The 22,101-nt window shown below is 40.3% G+C and overlaps 2 protein-coding genes across 4 annotated transcripts in view; one reads left to right on the top strand and one right to left on the bottom strand.

Moving 5' to 3' along the window:
- Window positions 1–3,603: 3,603 nt before the first annotated feature.
- LOC129722133 (obg-like ATPase 1) overlaps window positions 3,604–22,101 on the bottom strand; it is a 97,503-nt gene continuing 79,005 nt past the window's right edge. For both annotated transcript variants that reach the window (XM_055675385.1, XM_055675389.1), the window contains exons 5-6: window positions 10,867–11,042; window positions 3,604–4,511 (exon numbers count right to left, since the gene is read on the bottom strand). In XM_055675385.1, the coding sequence (XP_055531360.1) occupies window positions 3,858–4,511; window positions 10,867–11,042 (830 nt within the window). In that variant the 3' untranslated portion in view covers window positions 3,604–3,857. The remainder of the gene's footprint in view (window positions 4,512–10,866; window positions 11,043–22,101) is intronic.
- LOC129722145 (uncharacterized) lies at window positions 14,913–16,120 on the top strand. Of its 2 annotated transcripts, XM_055675407.1 has the most exons (3): window positions 14,913–15,319; window positions 15,553–15,678; window positions 15,736–16,120. In XM_055675407.1, the coding sequence occupies exons 1-3, from the start codon at window positions 15,169–15,171 to the stop codon at window positions 15,870–15,872; spliced, it is 414 nt and encodes a 137-aa protein (XP_055531382.1). In that variant the 5' UTR covers window positions 14,913–15,168; the 3' UTR covers window positions 15,873–16,120. The 2 variants fall into 2 exon arrangements, with proteins under 2 accessions (XP_055531382.1, XP_055531372.1); XM_055675397.1 differs by having other exon boundaries at window positions 14,913–15,678.

Raw genomic sequence — 22,101 nt, 5'->3', positions numbered from 1 at the left:
CGACTTCTTTCTGATCCTTTGGTCCCATTGATTTATCTAACCGTACATTTGGTTCTGCGGGCGTTGATACAGGGTGTGCTTTGGTCATACCAAAACGTTCAATAATTTCTTCGATGTAAGCTGGTTGATCTAGCCAGAGTTTTCCTTCTGTCCGATCTCTTGTAATCCTGATACCCAAACAGAATTCGGTTTTACCGAGATCCTCCATTTCAACCTGCTGGCTTAAGTACATTTTCAATTTTTGTTTCAAGTCTTGATCGTTGGTAAAAATCAAAAAATCATCAACGTAAATCGTGACGAACATCAGTTTACTTTCATTAATCATCCAGTACAAGCAACGATCTGCTGATGAACGAACCAGACCAAACTTCTGGAGAACACTATCCAACTGCGCATTCCATACTCTGCTTGACTGCTTCAAGCCATAGAGCGCTTTCTTCAATCTGCACACCTTCCCATTTCGTTGGTCGATACCCTGCGGCTGCAGCATGTAGATCTCCTCATCTTTCAGCTCTCCTTCTAGAAATGCCGTTACGGCATCCATCTGGTCGATTTCCAGATCGTATTGGACTGCCAGTGCCATGAGGTAACGAACCGTTGCATATCGCACCACAGGAGAGTACACCTCATCGTAATCGAGACCTGGCCTCTGCGAGCATCCTTTCACGACGAGACGAGCTTTGTATCGTTGAATGGTCCAGGATCCCGCTCCGTTTTGAACACCTATTTGTTCCGAATAGCTTTTCTTCCTTCTGGTAGATCTGTCAGCACCCACGTGTTGTTCTCGCTCAGTGACACCAACTCATCGTTCATTGCTTGAATCCAATAATCCTTATCAGGTGTTTGCAAAACTTCTTCGTAAGTTTTTGGATCGTCCATCGCAAGATCTCCGTTGGTTGGATCAGGAGATAACTGGGGGGAGAAGCTATCACCAGAATATGCCCCATGGCCGATAAAATCTTTATACTTGCCTAGATAACAGCGCTCCCGACCGCTGCGCCTTGGTTCTTGTTGCAAATCAACTGACCTCTCGAATTGCGGGGGGAGCGCATTGTCGACTACATCTGCAACTTCATCGTCGTTACATAGAGTGTCGTCTGCGCTCTGGTTTTCATCATCTGAGATTACGTCAACTGCTATATTTTGCTGATTTTTAATTGATCATATCCGCAATGCTTGGTACTAGCAATTCTTCTAACTGAAGCTCCATGAACTCTACCGGTTGTACATTTTGGTCACACATTGCTTTTGCATTCATTGCACCTTCAGCAAGGACGACTACATCTCGACTGGTTTCAAACTCCCCTCTCTCTGGATCATAGAAACGGTACCCTTTGGTATTCTCACAATAGCCGACAAAGATAGCCTTTCTTGCCTTAGAGTCAAACTTCTTCCTCTTTATATTCAGCACGTGCTCCATTACCTGTGATCCAAATATTTTGAGATGCTGCAGATTTGGCTTGTTTCCCGACCATGCTTCCTCTGGCGTTTTGTTTCCCAACCATCATGTCGGACTGCGATTGACCAGATAGGCAGCAGTCGAAATTGCTCCCGCCCAAAATTGCTTACCAAGCCTCGCGTCGTTGAGCATGCACCGTGCTTTCTCCACCAATGTTCGCTTCATACGTTCCGCAACACCATTTTGCTCAGGTGTATACGAATACGGGGTTTGATGCCGGATACCTTCAAATTCTAGTAGCTCGTCGAAACCTCTGTTGACGTACTCTGTCCCGTTATCAGTACGTAAAATCTTCAATTTCTTTCCGCTTTGTCTTTCAGCTTTAGCTTTGAACTTTCGGAATGCTTCCAGGGCCTGGTTTTTCCGCTCGAGGAAGTACACGTCTACCTTCTTGCTGGCATCATCCACGAACGTAACGAAGTAACGACTTCCTCCAAGCGATGGCACCTCTACAGGGCCGCACAGATCGGAGTGCACCAGCTCAAGCAGTTCCTTTGCTCGTGAATCACTGGAAGGAAATGGAAATCGTGTCTGCTTACCGATAAGACACGACTCGCAATTAGCGAGGGCTTCATTCTTGAAGTCGATTCCGTTTGCTACTTCCTTGAGCTTTTTTAAGCTTTCAATATTCAAATGGCCGAGACGTCTGTGCCATAAATCCATGTTGCTGACCAGAAACGATTTTTCCGGCCGGTTGACACGATATAGACCTCCTTCTTCTACTCCGGTGATGACAAGCCCACCAGTTTCATCCCAGATTTCAAATTTGTTTGCCGTGAATACCACCTTGTTTCCACGTTTACAAATAGTGCTATCAGAGAGTAGGTTGGTTGCCAGGTCCGGAATTTTTAACACATTAGCAACATCAACACTTCCTTCCAAAGTTTCTATCGAAACCGTTCCCTTCGCAGCGGCTATCATGTTACTGTTATTTGCTGTTCCGACCTCATGATCCATGGCAACCTTATTAATAAAATTTTGATCTGCCCGCGCCATGTGAATAGTGGCGCCGGAATCGAGATACCACTCGTCGGTCCTTACGTTTCCTATAGCAAAGATACTGCAAAGCCCTTTCGACTTACTAGCCTTCATCGTTGACTTCGTGGCTGCAAAATGCCCCGGTTTTTCACAATTGCAGCAGTTTCTCACTTTTTCCGCCATTCTTTTGTTCAATCAGCTTCTTGCGGCTTACCTTGCTGTACAAAGCACCTTCTGTGCTGCTGCTGACCGGACCCCGATCAAATTTTACATCCTGTAGAATTTTTGCCTTTATCGCGTCCGCCGTCAAGACCGTTCCAGAAGCTTCGAGACCCATGACCATAGGCTCATACTGTTCAGGAAGGCCCATCAGCAAAATTGCCGCAAGCCAGGAGTCATCCACCTTGAACCCAACAGATGCGAGCTTGTGGCTCGTGGTCATAAGTTCGTCTACATACGCCTCAACACTAGTACAGTTGATCAGCCGAACCGACGTGAACTTCCGAAGCAATCCGATTTTCATGGTCAATCCGCTGTCCTGGAAAGCAGATGCCAGCTTCTTCCAAGCTTCCTTAGCGTTTGCTGCATCTTGCACTAGGCTCTAGTTGTAGCTCTCCAGACTTAAGCAAATCGTGGCCAGAGCCTGTAGCTTTACACCCTCGGGAACGCTTTCGTCATCACCGTGAACTGCCGACCAACTTCCCTCGCGGATTAAAATCATCCGTATCGCAAAAGACCACGTCGAATAATTCTCCCTTCCTTTCAGCTTCTCAATTGCCGGCAGTGCCACGGAACATTTGCAAACTCGAATACTTCCAGCTTCAGTGTCTCTTCCGTTGACATCTCCACCTCCAGTCGGTTGCGCGAGATTTGAATTTCCGCCCGTGAACATTTTTGCTTCAATTTGAAATTCAATATCTTCCGTTTTAGTTTCCGTTTCTGGGCCTTTACTACCCTGGGCCCATAACCACTTGTAGAGTACAAATAAAACACGTCTGTCTTAAGTAACAGTTAACAGTGGAATGAACATTTATTTTAAAATTTCTGTAATCAAAACCCTCGGATTACCCACGATTGCTGTGGTCTTCAACAAAAACTTCCTTTTAGCCCTGTGAAAAAAAACGCCGGTTCACTCAAATACATACTCACAATCAAAACTACGCATGTCAGATGTTACACAAAACAAATAATTTATTAGCTTAATATTCTCCAACAAGACAAGTGCATGGGTGTGTACTGCAAGAATCAATGGATAGGTCTACCTTGTTTGCTGAAGATATAAAATGTCTTATGTTTGTTTTCCCCATCTTGATCTTAGAACCTGTCATTTTATCTACTGCCGCTGCGGTAGAAACACCTGCGAGTACAGTATCATGTTCAGATAGAGAAAAACAATGATGACCGTAGCGTACTGCGGGTATCACTTTTTCTTTCCTGCGTCCTTCAAACCGGCACCGGCGTTGAATTTGAAAAAGATAATGTCCCCGTCTTCAACAACATAGTTTCGGCCCTGTTGCCGATACTTGCCGGCCGCCTTGGCACCTGCCTCACTTCCTTCTTCCTTGAAGTCATTGTAATGCATCACTTCCGCCATAATAAATCCTTTCTCAAAATCGGTATGAATACGGCCGGCTGCCTGCGGAGCCTTGGTTCCTTTCTGGATCGTCCAAGCCTTAACCTCATCGGGACCAGCAGTAAAGAAGTACTCCAGATGCAGCGCCTTGTAACCAGTTGTAATAATCCGATCCAGCATCGAGGTACACTTGGTTTCCTCTTCGTACGCTTTACGTTCGGTGTCAGATTCAAACTCGGTTAACTTGTGCTCAAACAGACCGGAAAACGGAATCAATGATGCACCCGGGTCGTGCTTATCGATCCACTCCTTGATCTTTGGCAACCACTTATTCTTCTTCCGAATAAAGTCCTTTTCCGATAGGTTGACCAGATAGATGCACGGTTTGGACGTCAAAAAGAGGTATTTGTTCAACACTTCAATATCATGTGCGCTCCAGTCAGCGAATCTGATGTGCTTTTTTTCCTCCACCAGAACTTCCTTGACCTTGAGTAGAGTTTCCTGGAAATTATAGTGAGAAAAAGTATAACATGAACAAGAGTAAAACGTGCATGTATGTTTATTTCACTTGTATCTGTTTCGAATTCGAACAATTATAATTTAAATAACTTTTCGATAGTGGGCAACCTACGCGAAGAAACATAATTTATTCACACCTCGAAACGCTGCAAGCTTGCCCTTCATGATACCATGTTTTTCTGAATGGCTCAATCGCAGTGATACGGCAAAAAAAAATATCTATTCAACGAAACATTTCACCCATTAATCATTAATGTCTAATAATAGCACGACCGAAACGATGCTTCACTACGCGATCTGTCTGGCGAAACGTGCTTTCTCAGCACAGGTCAAAGGATTTCGAATATTGAAAATGAGATGGCACCTTCCTCGATGGTACAGGGGATTTACTTTCAATTATCCGATATTTAACTTTTGATTGGAGGTGTTTGTTGGGCTGGGCCACCCACCAGGGTCACTATTTCCGAAAGTCATCTTGTGATACATTGGCAATCGTTGATAATCTATCGAACCAACGAAAATCAATTGGTTTGTTATTAGTGGCGTGGCGAGTCGCTTCACACCAATTTGGAACGTGTTTAAAAATCCCGTGGTCCGCGCGTTTCATTCATGCTGAGTTCGATCGATTACGATAGATAGAAAAAATGATACTGATTGAGTCAATGATTTATTGAGCAAGCGGGGACAAGTTTTGGCTGTAGTTCTCCCTATTGTTGTACTATAAAGGCGTTTAATTGAATCAATCCGTAGTATCGTTAATCATTGTGTGTAAAAGTGTGAGCTATGAGTGGAAAGAATGAATTAGTTTGGTGATCGAGGCCGTTTCAGTTGAAGTGATTCCATAAATTGGCATTAGCTAAGCGAACAGAAACCTGTTGGCGGGAGAGATGGAGAGAAGAATGATGTTATAGGCTATACCAGTGGTTCCCAACCTTTTTTGATGTCGCGGCTCCCTTGGCGAAGCATAAAGTGCTCCGCGGACCCCCAAACGAATTTCACGGATTATTCACACTGATAAAGAAAACTCCTTCGATTTTGTTATTTGTTTTATTATTAAAACATAGTATCTTGAGAACAAATTGTTCAGTGCGATGATTGTACCTGCATTTCTGATACAAGTTTTGTTATTCGAGGTAATATGTGCGACGTTTAATCTGTTTCCTGTCATTGTTATAATTTGCAGAAGTGTTAAAAAAACCGCTCTCACAGAGGTACGTGAACGCAAAAGGGATGGGAATCCTCAATGCTCGCAATGCCCATTCGTAGGAACCAGAATTGTCTCAAATCTTTTTCATTAAAGAAATCACGACCTGATGAATCATTACATAAGTTCAAAAATTCATCTTGTAGATCAGCCACATTCAACGAGGTAGAAAATAGATTGCGCGCTAGAGCAGCATCTTCTTGATTAAGCTAAGGAAAGTGTCGTTCGAACTGCGTGGAGAGTGAGTCAAAATTAGTAGTAATTTCCAATTCCGAATCCGTTTTCTTTCGAAATCGTATCACAAAGGCTTTCAAACATAGCAACATTTCTCAAACAAACTTTCCGACGTCAATTTTTCATTTTTGCAATGAAAGAGTGAAAATTGTCCTGAAATTGGAGTAAGTTTGTTTGTTTTCCTTGAAGTTTTAAATTTGACGAACTCAGCTATTCAAAAATGTCTGCCAAATACGCAAGTCGTTGCTGTCAGCCTGTTGCATTCAAGTCAGCGAGAAAATCCTTTTTTCCTTGACTTTCCAAAAACACCCCAGTTTCATTTTTCAGCTCATAAACACGATTGAGGACATTTCCTTTCGACAACCAGCGCACAGCAGTATAAAACAGGAGAGCTTCGTGATCTGAGTTCATGACTTTGCAGAGTTCTCTGAATAAACGAGTATTCAGAGCCGTCGGTATCAAGTCGGTAGACTTGATGTAGTTGACGATCTCGATACGTGTATCGAGAACTTTTTGTAATTACTCTGGCAGAGTCTTGCTGGCAAGGACATGCAAGAAACACCTTTGACTAGTGATGAAAACTCTCTGATCTTTTTCTGGAATCCTGATTTACTACCAAGCATCACTAGAGCACCATCAGTACAAACTCCACAAAGCTTATCCCACTATAAACCACCATATTCAAAAAATAATTTGATTTTAGTAAATATATCGTCGTTTTTGGTAGTAGTTTCCAATTCACTGCAAAATAGGAAATATAACTTCAATTTACCAGAGTTTTACAAATACGATTAGTTGCGCATACGAACTGACGTCTGTAGATTCGTCGAGTTGAACTGCAAACAAAGTGAATAGCTTAATTTCATTCAAAATTTGCGCTTTCACGTCATTGGACATACCTATCAGCAAATCGTCGTTGTACGGTGTTGTTTAGCAACGCGATTTGTCGCATTTTTGCAGCACTTGCTTCACCAAGAACTAAACTCATCATTTTTGCCATCGTGGGTTTGATAAGAGTTTCACGAATCGTATGTGTTTTCTTGTTCCTCGCAATTCCAAAGGCAGTCTCATGCATGTAAGTCCTGCGATACTGCATTACTGTGCAATTGGATGGTACCCAAAGAATCCACCGTTTAAGACCAGCTTTATAACGACGGAAAAATGACATATCCTTAGCGCTATGCTCCACATGGTGCGTAACCAAATGTCATTTTAACTTTGATGGTTTCATAACCTCCACGCTCAACACAACATTGCACAGAACACATAGTGGTTTATTGATTCAATTGATGGTTAAGTCTGTAAATTCATATTTATGTAATCTTCGAAGTATTGGTTTTTCTCTCGATATTCTTCATCTGGTTTCAAGATTATATGAATTGTAAAGAGTAATTTTGATTGAATTTACCAGGGCCTTCGCGGACCCTCTAGATGGGCTTCGCGGCCCCCCTGGCGGCTGCGGACCCTCGGTTGGGAACCACTGAGCTATACGATATACCGACTGTAATGATTCAAACTACAATAAGGGATTTTTGCGTTAATTTATCATTTACGAACAAAAGAAAATGAAATATTGAAAATATCCTACTCTAAAATGAGTACAAATTTATGATCGTTGGCTTTGGTAGCGCACTGTAAACCCGTTGATTATATCCCAATACCAGTGTGACGATGAATTTACCTAAATCACAACATGTTTGTATGTTTCTCATACAGAAAACACGTTTTAACATAATTTCTTCAGAGAGTGTACATGTCGAATATTTTATAATTGACCATATTGTTTAAGTACAGGATTAATGTTTTATGTAATGACTAAGTTGGACCCAATGTATTATTCATTTAATTCTATGTTAGATATGAACTGTTTGTCGTTTTGTTATTGACTAATTGTAACTTAAAATTTCATGTATATTTATCAAAAGATGATGGGGTTTTTAGGCCTACATGAGGACGGCCTCAAATAGGCTTTTCCCCATCCACTAACTTTCATGGAGACCTATAAGGTCAGATGGAAATAGAATAATAAATAAATAAATAAATAATTCCTAAAACTTTTCGGGAAAGTATGTCTTGAAAGTTTAGTTTTAAATGCAAGATTATTCCAAAACCCATCAAAATTGAAAATAGTTTATAGCGAGTAAGATTTAGTGAGTGGGACGACGAGTCATTACCGGAATGCCGAATGCTAGCGGATTGGTCTGCATGCAAAGGAGTGTGAAGATGCTGGGTACACTTCCTTCATTAGAGACCACATGGACAGCTAGAGATTAAATGGGTCCCATCCAGGCAGTTGTGATACAGCCGCTCCTTCTCACCAACTGCGTATGCTGTTAAGTTGGGTACATCGCAATCCAGTTGGTTTAGTAACAGTTCCGGTGTACCTCAAGGCAGCGATTGGGGCCGCTGCTCTTCTCACTATTCATCAATGATGTCACTCGGATTTTACCACCTGGCACACGACTGCTCTATGCGGATGATACCAAGATTTTTCACCTTATTGGAACACATGAGGATTGCAGCAGCGAAGTCGTCACTGACTTAGGAATCTTATTAACTTTTTTCCTGAATTTTTTTTTGACACTTTAGGTGACGCCATGTGTGAAACTGTGACTAAAAATTCATATTTTTTTATAACTCTTTCCCATGATTATAACCTTCTACAAAATTGTGCAATTTTTATGGGTTTATATTTTTGCAGAAGATTGTAAAACGCTTTATTTAGAAATAGCAAAGTTATTTGAAAAAGTACGAATTTTCATGCCAAAGAATTTATTCATTCAAACAGCTCTATTAGACGAATGATTTTATATTTTTTTGAAAGTAGAATAAACGTGTTTTCAAAATATTAAATAGTTATCTGCGTATTTTCGTGTACGAATGAGTAAATTAATGTTGAACTAACACTTGAAAAACCATTACTAGTTGAATAACTTTTGTATTGAAATACATATTTCTGTCGAACATTGGTTGGTTGCAATGTTTGATAGAAATATGTATTTCTGTTTGGCTAATAATTTTGTAAAAGACAAAAAATATGCAGGAAATTCAAGAAAAAAAGTTATATTAAAAATTATGATTTGAGTGAACTTTGTATATAAAACTTTTTATATCTTATTTAACATAAGCGATAGAAATTCCACAAATTCGACAAAGTTGCTAGCAGAAATATTTGCCACAACTTTCTCGAAGACACTGGGTGTCTATCTCAAGTCCTGAAAAAATAAATTTTTCATATCACTTCTAGGTGAATTAATCACTAAATCGTCCATTCTGAATAAAGCGCAATAACATACAAAGAAAAAAGAATTATTCATTTTATCGAATAACGAAAAATACGAAGTATCATGTGAGACTGTAATGCATTCATGGATATAGACAAGAAAAGAGCTTGCACTAAGTGGTCTAATCCACGTGTGAGAAAAATTCTTTAGTGTTAATTGATATTGTTAAGAAACTTTCTCACATAGGAGATTGCCGAGATCAGAGTAAGAAAGACTACAACAATAGGTATATGACCCCCATCCAGTGCTGCAAATTTTCGACACTGCAAAGGAAAGTGACAAAAACTGCATTTTCACTGTCTTAAGTTGAGACGACCTTCGGCGTCAGCGGCGTCAATTTTCAATAAAAGTCCGGTCATTGAACGAAATTCTGATGAAAATCTGATTTAATATCGAAATTATTTGATGTGAGCCAATTCATTGCATGAAGTCGATGAACTATATAAGCATCTACATTCTCAACCGCATGAACATCGCTAATGCAACACGGCGTGTGCCAAATTACAGAAATGCTGCTATCACCGTCAACTGACTGGATCTGAAAGTCTCTTTCATTTTCAGTTCGTTCGTTGAAAATTGAAATTTGAAGATTTCAATTTAGACTGGAAATCCTTTCATGAAAGTGAAGGTTTGCAGCACTGCTTGCTCCCATCATCTCCCTTAAGTCACATCCGCCACCCGGGAGCACGCGCCCTGAGGCTATCAAAACTCTCATACAATAGCTTTGTGGCTCCATCTTAGAATTTCGTAGAGCTATAAGAACTCGAGATAGGAGCTCAGACATTCGGTTACCAAGAGACAGACAGACAGACAAGATCGATATGCAAACAGAAAATTGAAAAAGGTCTTTGTTTTCGGCTTACTCACATAACTTTCATAAACTATCTGTATCGCACAAAACAATTCGTTTTACCTAGTTAGCATTTTTCATTTGTTTGAAAAAGCGCATTCTAAACAGGCACCGCGAACTCGAATTGTTGGCAATTGTACAGAAAACAGCGGCACAATTCCCAAGCTCATTAGTCTATATTCAAAGTTTAGGTTACATTAATTTTTGAAATTATCCAGGAACGTACGAGAACAGTTCAAATTTTTAATTTAAATATAACCACTTTCAGATGAGAACAAGTATATATGTAGTTGACTGTAGTTACATATTTCCCGAGTTGAGTAATCAAGGTCACTGTACCGAATAATATTTATAAGAGAAATTTTCACTGTCGCGCTCACTTCCCGTTCACTATAAGAGACTTGAATCATTAGAATAATTTCAACAAAACTGTTGGGTGAATCTTTGTATCGATTGATATTCACCCAACAGCATAGCTCAACTTTTCAAAGATACCGTTTAACTAACTGCTAGTCACTGTCACTGTGTTGCCAATCCAGAAGAGAAGTAAGCAACTACAAAAAACCCTTGTATTGTGTTATCACATGTTAACAGCCATTGTGAAATATGATAAGAATCTTGAGTGTTTCGATTTTCACTCTGCACAGTGATGTGTATGGTAAGTTTTAGAAAATGAAAATTGTTTGGCTTTTTCGTTCCAGAATATAGACACAGTAAAGAAAATTGATTTCTTTCTTGTCGTTTTCCATCCAAAATTCTACTTACGTATTCCGGCTTGCTCTTCTTGTCTCCGCCGCGGGTCACCAGTTTCTCCAGCTTGTCTAAATAAACCATTAATTTTTCTTCGTCCTTCAGTCGCAGTTCCTCGGCGATGATAGACAGATCTCGCACCGGGTCAACTTCGCCTTCGACGTGCGTCACGTCTGGATCATCAAAAGCACCTGTAAGTGAGAAATAGTGGATATTAAGCATAACTCGATAAAGTTTCACAGAGAGATCAAAGACTCATGCAGCCGACAACCAGAGGCGCGAGAAATCGTACACTTTTTTCCCTGTCTACGAATGATACCATTACATTTGTAATCAATTTGTGACGATAGAAATTTCTTACGCTAAAATTACTATCATCAGTGACCAGCCAGGCCGGCGGGTTAATGCAACATCGTCCAACTTTGTATTCGTGAAATGAAACAAAATAAAATAATATTCGAAATGCCGCCGCCAACCGGAGTTAATTCGTTGGGCTCGTGGGTCACCCACACCGGTGATGATTGTGAGAAAGCGCGGTTTTGTCAGCCTTTGTGGGTGACTTCCGCGGCTGTTTGGCGGTGCTGGGATTCTTCTGTGAAGGCATAATTTTCACGTCATAAAATCTGTGAATGACAGATTTATACGATCGCGTTCAAATGCATCAGTTTGCATAAACAGAGATGAAAAAACAACAACGTTTTGCGTGAGAACTGTTGTATAATCTACTGAAGAAAATTGTCGTTTGCGAGTGGCTGCTTGGAATGGGCATGGCTTTTCTTTATTAAGCCTTGTCGAGATAGCCTCAGTTTTTTCTTCATAACTATAGCTGTGGTTTTTGCAAACAGCAAAGGTGCGAGAAAAATGATAAAACATTTGACCACCATTTTCATTATTTGGTTCACTGCCATACGCACAGTTGTTTCATGTAACTTTAATTGATTTCCATTTTTAATCACCAAACAGTCTATTTTCATGCAAAGTTTTTAAAAACTATTGAAGAAAAAAACATTGTTTATTCTAAAAATGTTCAAAAACAATACCAAGTCTGCATTAAAAAAAACAAATCTGTTTTGTGCGTCATTATTGATGTTATATTTCAATTCATCCCACTAAACGCTAACGCTGTTCACTATTCCCGAAGTGCTAAGAAGTACTGTAAAGTTCTTCTTACAATGATAGTTTTGGAAGCATTGGCGAAAAATGCCAAAATGTGAGTAACCTTGATTAAGTTAATAAAAATCGTTGCACATGTTTTTTTTATAAAAGCATGATTTATCATTGGACTAAAGTCTGAGATAGTCAACGAAGCGTTGGGATTCGAATCCACACGCAAAAGTTGAAGTCTTGTACAATCATTGTGTCTTCCCGATTCGCACAAATGTTGCACAGAAATCGCACAATAAATGTGTGAAACGCATAACGCAACAGTTGTACTGCGAATACATTGACATAGAATGAAATCAGAATATGTATCATATACCGAAACTGCTACTCATGGAGCAGTGCAAGCAACAAACAACAACTTGTGAACTCACTAGATTTAAAAAGCTATAATACTCGATCGATTTATCTCGATGGATTTGGTCATTAAAAAGTACCATTGAATGATTTGCAAAAAAAAAAAACGAAACAAAATTCTGTTCACAACATTTTGTAATGAACCTTCACCGCAAAACTATCAAAACCCTCCATTCCACAAAGCCACAAAAGCGTTGCTGATTTTTTATGGCAACACTTGTAAATTGTGAATAATTATTATTTGTCATTCTGTGCACGCGTTTTTTTCTCAAGCGACGAGAGAAATTTCTCTCTTTCTCTCTTTTAGATATTTTTTTATCATAGTTTAGTTTTTGCCTGTTTCAAGTTAACATATAAAGCTTGATTGGACTCTTGACTTCTCTGGCCTTCAAAATAATTTTAGTAATTTGAAGTTTCAACCTTCCCTGGGCTTTGTAGGTTTTTGTTGGCGATTTGTAACCTAACATTCAAATCTTGTTTCTTTTTAAAGAATATTTTTACATCAATTACACTGTGCTACAAATGAAAAAAAAAATGCAAGAACTTCTGAAGTGACCTAGTGTAGGTTGTAGGTCTTGTTGAGTGTAACATTCGCTCATACTAGAAATTTTCCAAACACCCCCAAAATCTGAAGTTATGGTCAAAATACGGTTTTTTGGACCTCAGCGAATATATTTTTTAACTCAGTCATTTATCAACCGATTTTCAATATTTAAGCAGTTTTAGAAAGGGGACAAATAAAGCTTTCGAAATATATACAGATTTTCACTAATATCAATAAAACATGTTTTTTTTTTATTCTCGCTTATTTTCCGTCGGTCTTGTTCCGTCACTGTTGTGGCCAATCACTGACGCCCAGGGAGGCGACTCCACACCCAGGACCCTAACTCACGACCCGTTTATTAGCATGTTGAGTTATTTGAGTTTAAATCTAATTTTTTAGATATTTTCACGCAATTTTTCAATTTAATATGAAATTTGCCGTCTATTTTTGTAAGAAACATACCACAAATTATAATTTTGATAGTATATTCAATTTTGAATCAAACGAAAGTAGTTTTGTTGAAATCGGTTGATATTTGGCTAAGTTATATATTTTTTAAGAAAACCAGAATTTTTGGCTTCTATCGCACAATTATTTCACGGAGCTACAAATGATGAAAAAATGCAAGAACTTTCGATGTGACTTAGTGTGAAGTTTTTCAAATACCCCGAAAATTATAAGTTATGGTCAAAACCCTGTTTTTTACCTTAGCTCACATTGTTATGCTTAATATGGTTATTTTTCAACCGATTTTTTATATTTTGGCTGTTTTGGAAAGACGAAAAATAGAGCTTTTGAAACATATAAATATGTTTGGAAAGTTTACCTATTTGTGATGAATAGTGTTAAAATAAATAAGATAAGATAAATAAAAAAATATTATATGCGCTGTGGTCCAAAAAACCGTATTTTGACCATAACTTCAGATTTTGGGGGTGTTTGGAAAATTTCTAGTATGAGCGAATGTTATACTCAACAAGACCTACAACCTACACTTGGTCACTTCAGAAGTTCTAAATCGCTGTAGCACAGTGTTATGAATAATTGGGTACCATGGAATGGGGTGAAATTGATCAGTGGGGTGAAATTGATCACTTGCGACCATTAAAAAGGAAAGCTTTTTATCACGTAATTAAAGGCATTTAGAAACTATAATATTGTGTCACATATAAAAATGTATTTAATGATGATAGTTGAGTTACATTATGCTTGACAATTCCAGTTATTTAACTATTTTATTAAAATTTTCATCTATATATATGTTCGTGTCTTCAACTTACTTAAGAAACTTCTATCAGTTAACGCGTATGGAAATGTTGAAGGAAAATTCTATGGGACTGTTATATTTCGTAATATATTTGTCCATATGTTGACCAGTAATGAGTATAAAAAAATGCTGTAAAACGTTAGGAAAAGAGTTTTTTTTGAATAAAAATACACTTTTCCATTCATATTCATATCAAAGACAACACACATCGTCGACAACCAACTATGTACCACGAAACCTACAGTCAGTCTCTTCTAGGCACGGAGCATCCTTCGCCTTAACATAAAAAACCGTTTACTAAAAGGTTTTAAACTAAGCCCAAGCTTTACATATGCACACGTAGAATACACGTGAACACATTGACGCTAGAATCTAAGTTTCACATTTATCATTTTGTTTGTGAAGTCGTGAAACGTACTTTCCGGACTAGCAGAGATCTGACTGTATGGCTTTCAACTCGGTTAAGGATGCCAGATAATTCTGATTTGGAAGATTACAGCTAACGCATCAGATTTTTGTCGCACTATCTCGTAAAAAGGTCATCACGTCAAAATTTCGTGGAATGTTGCAAAAATTTTTGTAAATCTTAGGAATTCGAAGTAGAAATACATATTTTTCGAGAAAATGACTTTCAGATTATTGGCTCTCTATTTGCATTTTGCCAGATTTTAATACTAGCAACCATGGCCGACCCTTGCGTCGGTTAATTGATTTGTTTTTGTTTTGATTTCAACACGATTCGTGAGGTGCGCGAAATTTTCTGAACTTGTATTTTAATTTCAACGCATATGCCACGAAAGTATAAGAAAACCCCCGGAAAAAGGACGTATCGAAATTATGCACCGGGAAGTGTGGAAAAAGCTGTTGAAGCAGTGAATAACGGGAAACTTTCCATGCGTCAAGCGTCAAAGAAATTTGGTGTTCCCTACGGAACCATTTTTAACAAAAAAAAAATGGATTGCACTCATCGAAAAACGGCGGCCAGACTATGCTTAGTGAAGGCGTCGAGAATGATCTAACGGAGACCATCAAAATTGCTGGAGAGTGGGGCTTTCCGCTGACCAAAAACAACATTCAATCGCTAGTGCGTTATCACATGGAGAGTCAGAACATCGCGAAAATCAAACCAAATTCTCCCGGTAAGGATTGGTGTTACGGATACATTAAACGAAGCAAAGATGTCTTGTCAGTACGACAATCGCAGAATATAAAAAGGAGCCGAGCTAAAGTTTGTCCAGAAACGATAAATTCATACTTCGACAAACTTACTGAAACAAATTTTGTGGATGACCCTAAATCCAAAAAGGCCGTCATCAGAAAAGGAGAAAACCATGCGGACAAATTATGGACCACTCGAAAAGCTCTTTTTCAGTTATGTTTGCTGCTGCCGCGGACGGTTTCGTTCTTCCACCTTATATTGTCTATGCTTCCGTTCACCTCTACAGCACATGGACCGAAGGAGGGCCAAAGGGTACCAGATATAACCGTTCCAAATCCGGTAATAGTATGAAATTTTCCGGAAGCCATAGATCTCTAACTTCTTATAAATTTTCAGGCTGGTTTGATAAAGTTATTTTCGAGGACTGGTTTACTTCTATGGCGTTGCCCTATTTCATGAATCTGGACAATGACTTGCCGAAAGTGATCATCGGGGATAACGTAGCCTCCCACTTGTCATATAAAGTGATGTAAAGCTGTTTAGAGAACAACAACATTTTTTTTTCTTCACAAATCATTTATTTGACACGGCACAAATACAATTCAATGTTTAACGGCGCCAATTATATCGGATGACTTAAAATCTATAAGCAAATTTTTTATCCTCGCTGCCGACTACGAGCTGAAATTAAGTCTATCTTAAAACTAGCATGTATTATTCAATCAGTGTTTTGTAGTTGAATGGTCGTCTGATGATCATCGAATGAATATGCAGCATGTATGGATTTGTTCTGCTAAGCCACGATGTCATGAGCTGGGAAAGGGGCTTGTAATCCTCGGGTTCTGAGGGTATTGTGCGGGGTCTAGTTGCTGGTTTTGGTTCGTTGTTGTTGTTCGCTGGTGTTCAAGTTGCCATATGGTGTGTGCCGCTGAGCCAAGATATAAAGAAAGGCCTCGGGTTTTCCTGGCGAGTTCGTGTGGGGTTCAATTGCTGGTTCCAAAATCGAGGTCTACGACCAAACAACGTGCTCTATGTCGTGTTAAGCTTCACCACAGGCACAGATACCACTTTCCCCGAGCCCAATACGACGGAGATGCGCATCAAATCTATAGTAATTGGACATAAGCCGAGACATCACGCAAATGAAATCTCGACCCACGTCCAACCCCTTGAACCACGGATTCGTCGATACCTTGGGTATAATGGAATGTAACCACCTTCCCAGTTCCCCTCTGGTCCATAAATTTTGCCAACTGATGATCGTATTCTGACGTACAAATGCGAAAAATTTATTGTAAGCAATTGGAACTTTCATAAATATCGCCGTTTATGACACCCACCTTGGCCAAAGAGTCCGCTTTCTCATTGCCCGGTATCGAGCAGTGAAAAGGGACCCACGCTAAGGTAATCTGAAACGATTTTTCGGATAAAGCACTCAGATGTTCCCGTATTTTCCCCAGGAAATACGGAGAGTGCTTAACATCTTTCATCGAACCAAGAGCCTCAATAGAACTGAGACTGTCCGTAAAGATGAAATAATGGTCCGTGGGCATTTTTTCGATAATCCCTAGGGTGTACTGAATAGCAGCTAATTCTGCGACGTAAACAGAAGCAGGATTATCGAGCTTATGGGAGACGGTTCAATTGTTATTGAAGACACCGAAGCCAGTGGACCCATCGAGAAGTGATCCGTCAGTGTAGAACATATTGTTGCAGTTGATGTTTCGATATTTATTGGAAAAAATTTTAGGGATCTGCTGCACGCGTAAATGATCCGGGATTCCACGAGTTTCTTCTATCATTGATGTATCGAAAAACACAGTAGAATCAGAAGTATTTGATAAGTTGACACGATTTGGAATATTCAAAGAAGGGTTAATATTTTGGGACATGTGATTGAAATACAATGTCATAAAACGGGTTTGAGAATTGAGTTCGATTAACCTTTCAAAATTTTCAATCACAGGACGGTTCAAGACCTCACATTTGATAAGAATACGAGAAGACAGGCTCCAGAAGCGGTTTTTCAACGGTAGAACTCCGGCTAAGACCTCCAAACTCATCGTATGGGTCGATTGCATGCAACCTAAGGCGATACGCAAACAACGATATTGTATTTGCTCCAGTTTGATCAAATGTGTGTTTGCTGCGGAGCGGAAGCAGAAACACCCGTACTCAATTACAGACAATATCGTTGTTTGGTAAAGCCTTATAAGGTCTCCTGGGTGGGCTCCCCACCATGATCCGGTTATTGTACGAAGAAAATTTACTCTTTGCTGACTTTTCTTCTTCAGATACCTAACATGGCAACCCCAGGTGCCCTTAAAGTCGAACCAGACACCAAGATACTTATGCACCAAAACGTGAGGGATCGTTTTACCCATTAATTGTGCTTGGAGCTGAGCAGGTTCATGCTTCTAGAAAAAACTACTATCTCAGTCTTCTCCGGAGAGAATTCGGTACCTAGCTGTAGAGCCCAAGCAGACAAATTGTCCAAGGTATCTTGCAATGGTCCTTGCAAATCGGCAGCTTTGGCTCCTGTAACAGAGACCACGCTGTCGTCGGCAAGTTGTCTTATCGTGCATGAATTTGCCAGACATTCGTCGATGTCATTTACATAAAAATTGTAAAGAAGGGGGCTTAAACATGAGCCCTGGGGAAGACCCATGTAGCTAATTCGAAAAGTTGCCAAATCGCCGTGCGTAAAATGCATGTGCTTTTCGGACAACAAATTGTGCAAAAAATTGTTTAAAATTGGAGAAAATCCTTGTCGGTGAAGTTTACCCGAAAGAATGTCAATAGAAACGGAATCAAAAGCCCCCTTAATGTCCAAGAACGCAGACGCCATTTGTTCTTTGCGAGCATACGCCAGCTGAATATCTGTTGAAAGCAACGCAAGACAATCATTCGTCCCTTTGGCACGGCGGAAGCAAAACTGAGTATCTGATAGCAGACCATTTGATTCGACCCAGTGGTCTAAGCGACGGAGTATCATTTTTTCCATCAATTTCCGGATACAGGATAGCATTGCAATCGGCCTATAAGAGTTGTGATCAGAAGCTGGTTTCCCTGGTTTTTGGATGGCGATCACCTTCACTTGCCTCCAATCCTGCGGTACAATGTTTTGCACCAGGAACTTATTGAACAAGTTCAACAAGCGCCTCTTGGCATTGCCGGGTAGATTCTTCAACAAGTTGAATTTGATTCTATCTAACCCAGGCGCGTTATTGTTACAGGACAGGAGGGCAACTGAAAATTCTGCCATCGTAAAAGGTGATTCTATCGCGTCGTGGCCCGGAGACGTATCGCGAACAAGGTTTTGCTCAGGAACAGAGTCCGGACATACTTTCCTGGCAAAATCAAATATCCACCTACTTGAAGACTCCTCGCTTTTGTTGACCGTTACGCGATTTCGCATTCTTCGGGCTGTGTTCCAAAGAGTGCTCATTGATGTCTCCCTCGACGTCTACGAACCGACGCCAATATCCGCGTTTCTTTGCCTTAGTCAAGCTTTTAAACTTGGTATCAAGCTCCGAATAACGTTTAAAGTCGTCGGCATCGTCTGTATCCCGGAAGGTCAGATACGCGTCGGATCTTTGCGTGTAGGCATCGGAGCACTCTTTGTCCCACCACGGAGTGGGAGGCGGTTCTTTGATCGTTACGCCAGGGTATTTCTTCGTTTGGGCTTGCAACGCGGCGTCGAGAATCAAGCCCGCGAGGAGGTTGTATTCTTCAAGCGGTGGATGATGTTGAATCGAATCGACCGTTTTTGAAATCATTTCCTCGTATAACTTCTAATCGACATTCCGTGTGAGGTCATACGGAATATCAATTGGTCGCATGCGAGTTGAACCGTTAGTAATTGAAATAAGAATAGGCAAATGGTCGCTACCGTGAGGATCGAGGATTACCTTCCATGTGCAATCCAACCGTAGCGACGTCGAACATAAGGATAGATCCAAAGCGCTTGGGCGCGCTGGAGGTTTCGGGATACGTGTCATTTCACCGTTGTTCAAAATAGTCATGTCGAAGTCATCGCAAAGGTTATAGATCAAAGAGGAGCGGTTGTCATTGTAAGGGGAACCCCAAGCCACACAATGAGAGTTGGAGTCTCCCAAAATCAAACGTGGCGAGGGAAGAAGTTCTATTAAATCAAAGAGCAACCGTTGCCCAACCTGTGTTCTAGGAGGAATATATATTGAGGCAATACAAAGCTCTTTACCTTGTATTGTCATTTGACATGCGACAACTTCAATGCCTGGAATCGAGGGGAGGTTAATACGATAGAAAGAATAGCACTTTTTAATCCCTAAAAGTACTCCTCCATATGGGGTGTCTCGATCAAGGCGAATAATATTAAAATCATGGAAGTTGAGATCAATATTTGAAGTAAGCCAAGTTTCACAAAGGGAAAATGCATCGCATTTGTTTCTATTTATCAAAACTTTAAGTGAATCAATTTTTGGTAAAATACTTCTACAATTCCACTGTAAGACAGAGATAGGATCCTTCATATACGCAGATGAATTAGGCATCGAAGGATACAATCGCTGCAAGGAGGGGCCATTGGGCAGTCAACTGCTTCAAAAATGATCTAACTGTTGGGAGAAGTACTGTGAGGAAATTTTTAATTGGATCAGGTATATTGAAGTTTTCAAAAATCCAGTCCACGATGTTAGAAAAATTCACTAATCCAGAGTTTATTTGATTATCTGGGTGTGCAAATGGAAAAACTGGGGTTTTAGATGTTCCAGGAAGTGCTGGGAACTCCTTTTGGGACTTTAAATTTGCAAGCCCAGGAGAAGTTTGCTTCGGCTTTTCCGCAGCACTTTTAGATTTGTTCGTATTATTCATTCTATCTTGAGAAACCTTAGGTCCTTTCCTGGGAAGCTTAGGAGAGGAAAGATTTTTCCTCTTTCTAGTCTCCCCAAGACAGGCAAAAGAAGTTCCCTCTAGTGGTTCGTCAGAGTCGGTTTCATCTGAAGACAACAGATCAAAGGGGTTCGATGTTATGGTAGAAGTGGTCACGGTCTTCTTAAGAATCTCAGCGTAAGAACGCTTTGAGCGCTCCTTAAGAGACCGTTTAATTTTATCTCTGCGTTGCATGTACACCGGGCATGCGGAAAGCTCATGCAGATTTTCCCCGCAGTGAATACACTTTTCAGCGTTTACACTGCAAGAATCTTCCGCATGAGTCTCCCCACACTTGCCACACCGTGCCTTATTGCAGCAGTAGGCAGCTGTATGGCCTAACTGCTTGCAATTGGTGCAATTCATAACACGGGGCACATACAAACGCACAGGCAGACGAACCTGGTTGATAGAAACGTGGCTAGGGAGTGCAGATCCGGCAAACGTAACGCGAAACGAGTGTGACGGAGTGTATACTTTTTTACCGGAGACGAGCGACATGGACCGTAATTGCTTAACATCCAATACTTTCGCCTCGGTAGTGGATTTTTTGAAGCAGCCGACGCCGCTTCCCAGAATACACTCAACAGTCAGACTCGAATCGGTTATTACACCGTCGATCTCCACGTCTCGTGCAGGTACATACACGCGATACTCGCGTGTAAAGAGCTCAGAGCGAGCTATATCGTTGGCCTGATCCAGATCATTGACCACGACACGGAGCTTGTGTGGTCTGACTTTTGCGATTTCGGTCACGGCCTTGTATCGTGACGTCAGATCTTTCGCGATTTGTAACGTGTTCAGTGATTTTCCTCCTGGTTTGGGCCTCATGTAGAGAACCAGTGGACCCGTTGATCCGTCTGGGTAGAGCCTGAAACGAGGATTGACTAAAGCAGGGACAGAGGGGGGTGAACAGGAGGGATAGGGTCGGGTGGGTTTGGAGACGGGGGATCGGGGGCTAAGGGATCCACATCCATTGCGCTCAAACTAGCGCAACAGTACAGTGGCAAAGAATCACGTACCTCTTCTTCTTTGTTGTCTTCAATAGCACAATCACCGAGTCTTTCGGTGCTGGAACGGGCAGCTTCGCAGCGGCACAGCTATAGCACAATAGCAGGATGACCTTCGGATTATCAGTTTGTCTTTACACCGCACTTCGCACTCTTTGAAACACGACCGAGTAAGCAATGCTTCTTTTCTTCTTCACACAGTAGCGACTTTATAGCGAGACAATCACTTAATGCGTCCGTTGTCGTCGAGCGTTCGGGACGGAATGACCATTGTTACTTGATCTGATTGATGTTTAATTATAATTAGTCATTGAATTAAACGTTGAGTTGTCTGATAAGGTACAAAAGAAAATTTTAATTCAGCCCTCAACTTTTTGTTTAAAGAAAGTGAATATTAATTAAATAATTCTCCAATCGAAAATTTTTTTCACATCTAGTTTGTAAATGAATTAAAATTATCTAAATCGAGAGCTGTCAAATTGCAGCTTCGGATGAAACGTTGGTTTCCCGATAATGTTGTCTTGATTTCTGGGCGATCAATTTCACCCCTAAAACAGAAATTTTTTTCTTGACAAACAATTAAGCGATTCTTGACATACAGATGTTTATTGAAGATGATACCGTTACTGATGCTTAACTTGAAGAGCAGTACTTGTTTTAAAATTCGATTACCAGCTTAAATACTTTCCTATCTAATAATATATCCATATTATTGTGAAAAGTGATCAATTTCACCCCATTCCATGGTGCATAACTTTGAAACAAACTCAGACATAAATGACATTAGATATTGGTCCTGTAAAGTGGTGATTGTTTTGATGTTTGATCGCCACTTACTGTT

Source organism: Wyeomyia smithii, chromosome 1 (genome assembly GCF_029784165.1).
Source record: "Wyeomyia smithii strain HCP4-BCI-WySm-NY-G18 chromosome 1, ASM2978416v1, whole genome shotgun sequence".
NCBI lineage: Eukaryota > Metazoa > Arthropoda > Insecta > Diptera > Culicidae > Wyeomyia > Wyeomyia smithii.
This window is presented reverse-complemented; position numbering and strand designations above follow the sequence as displayed.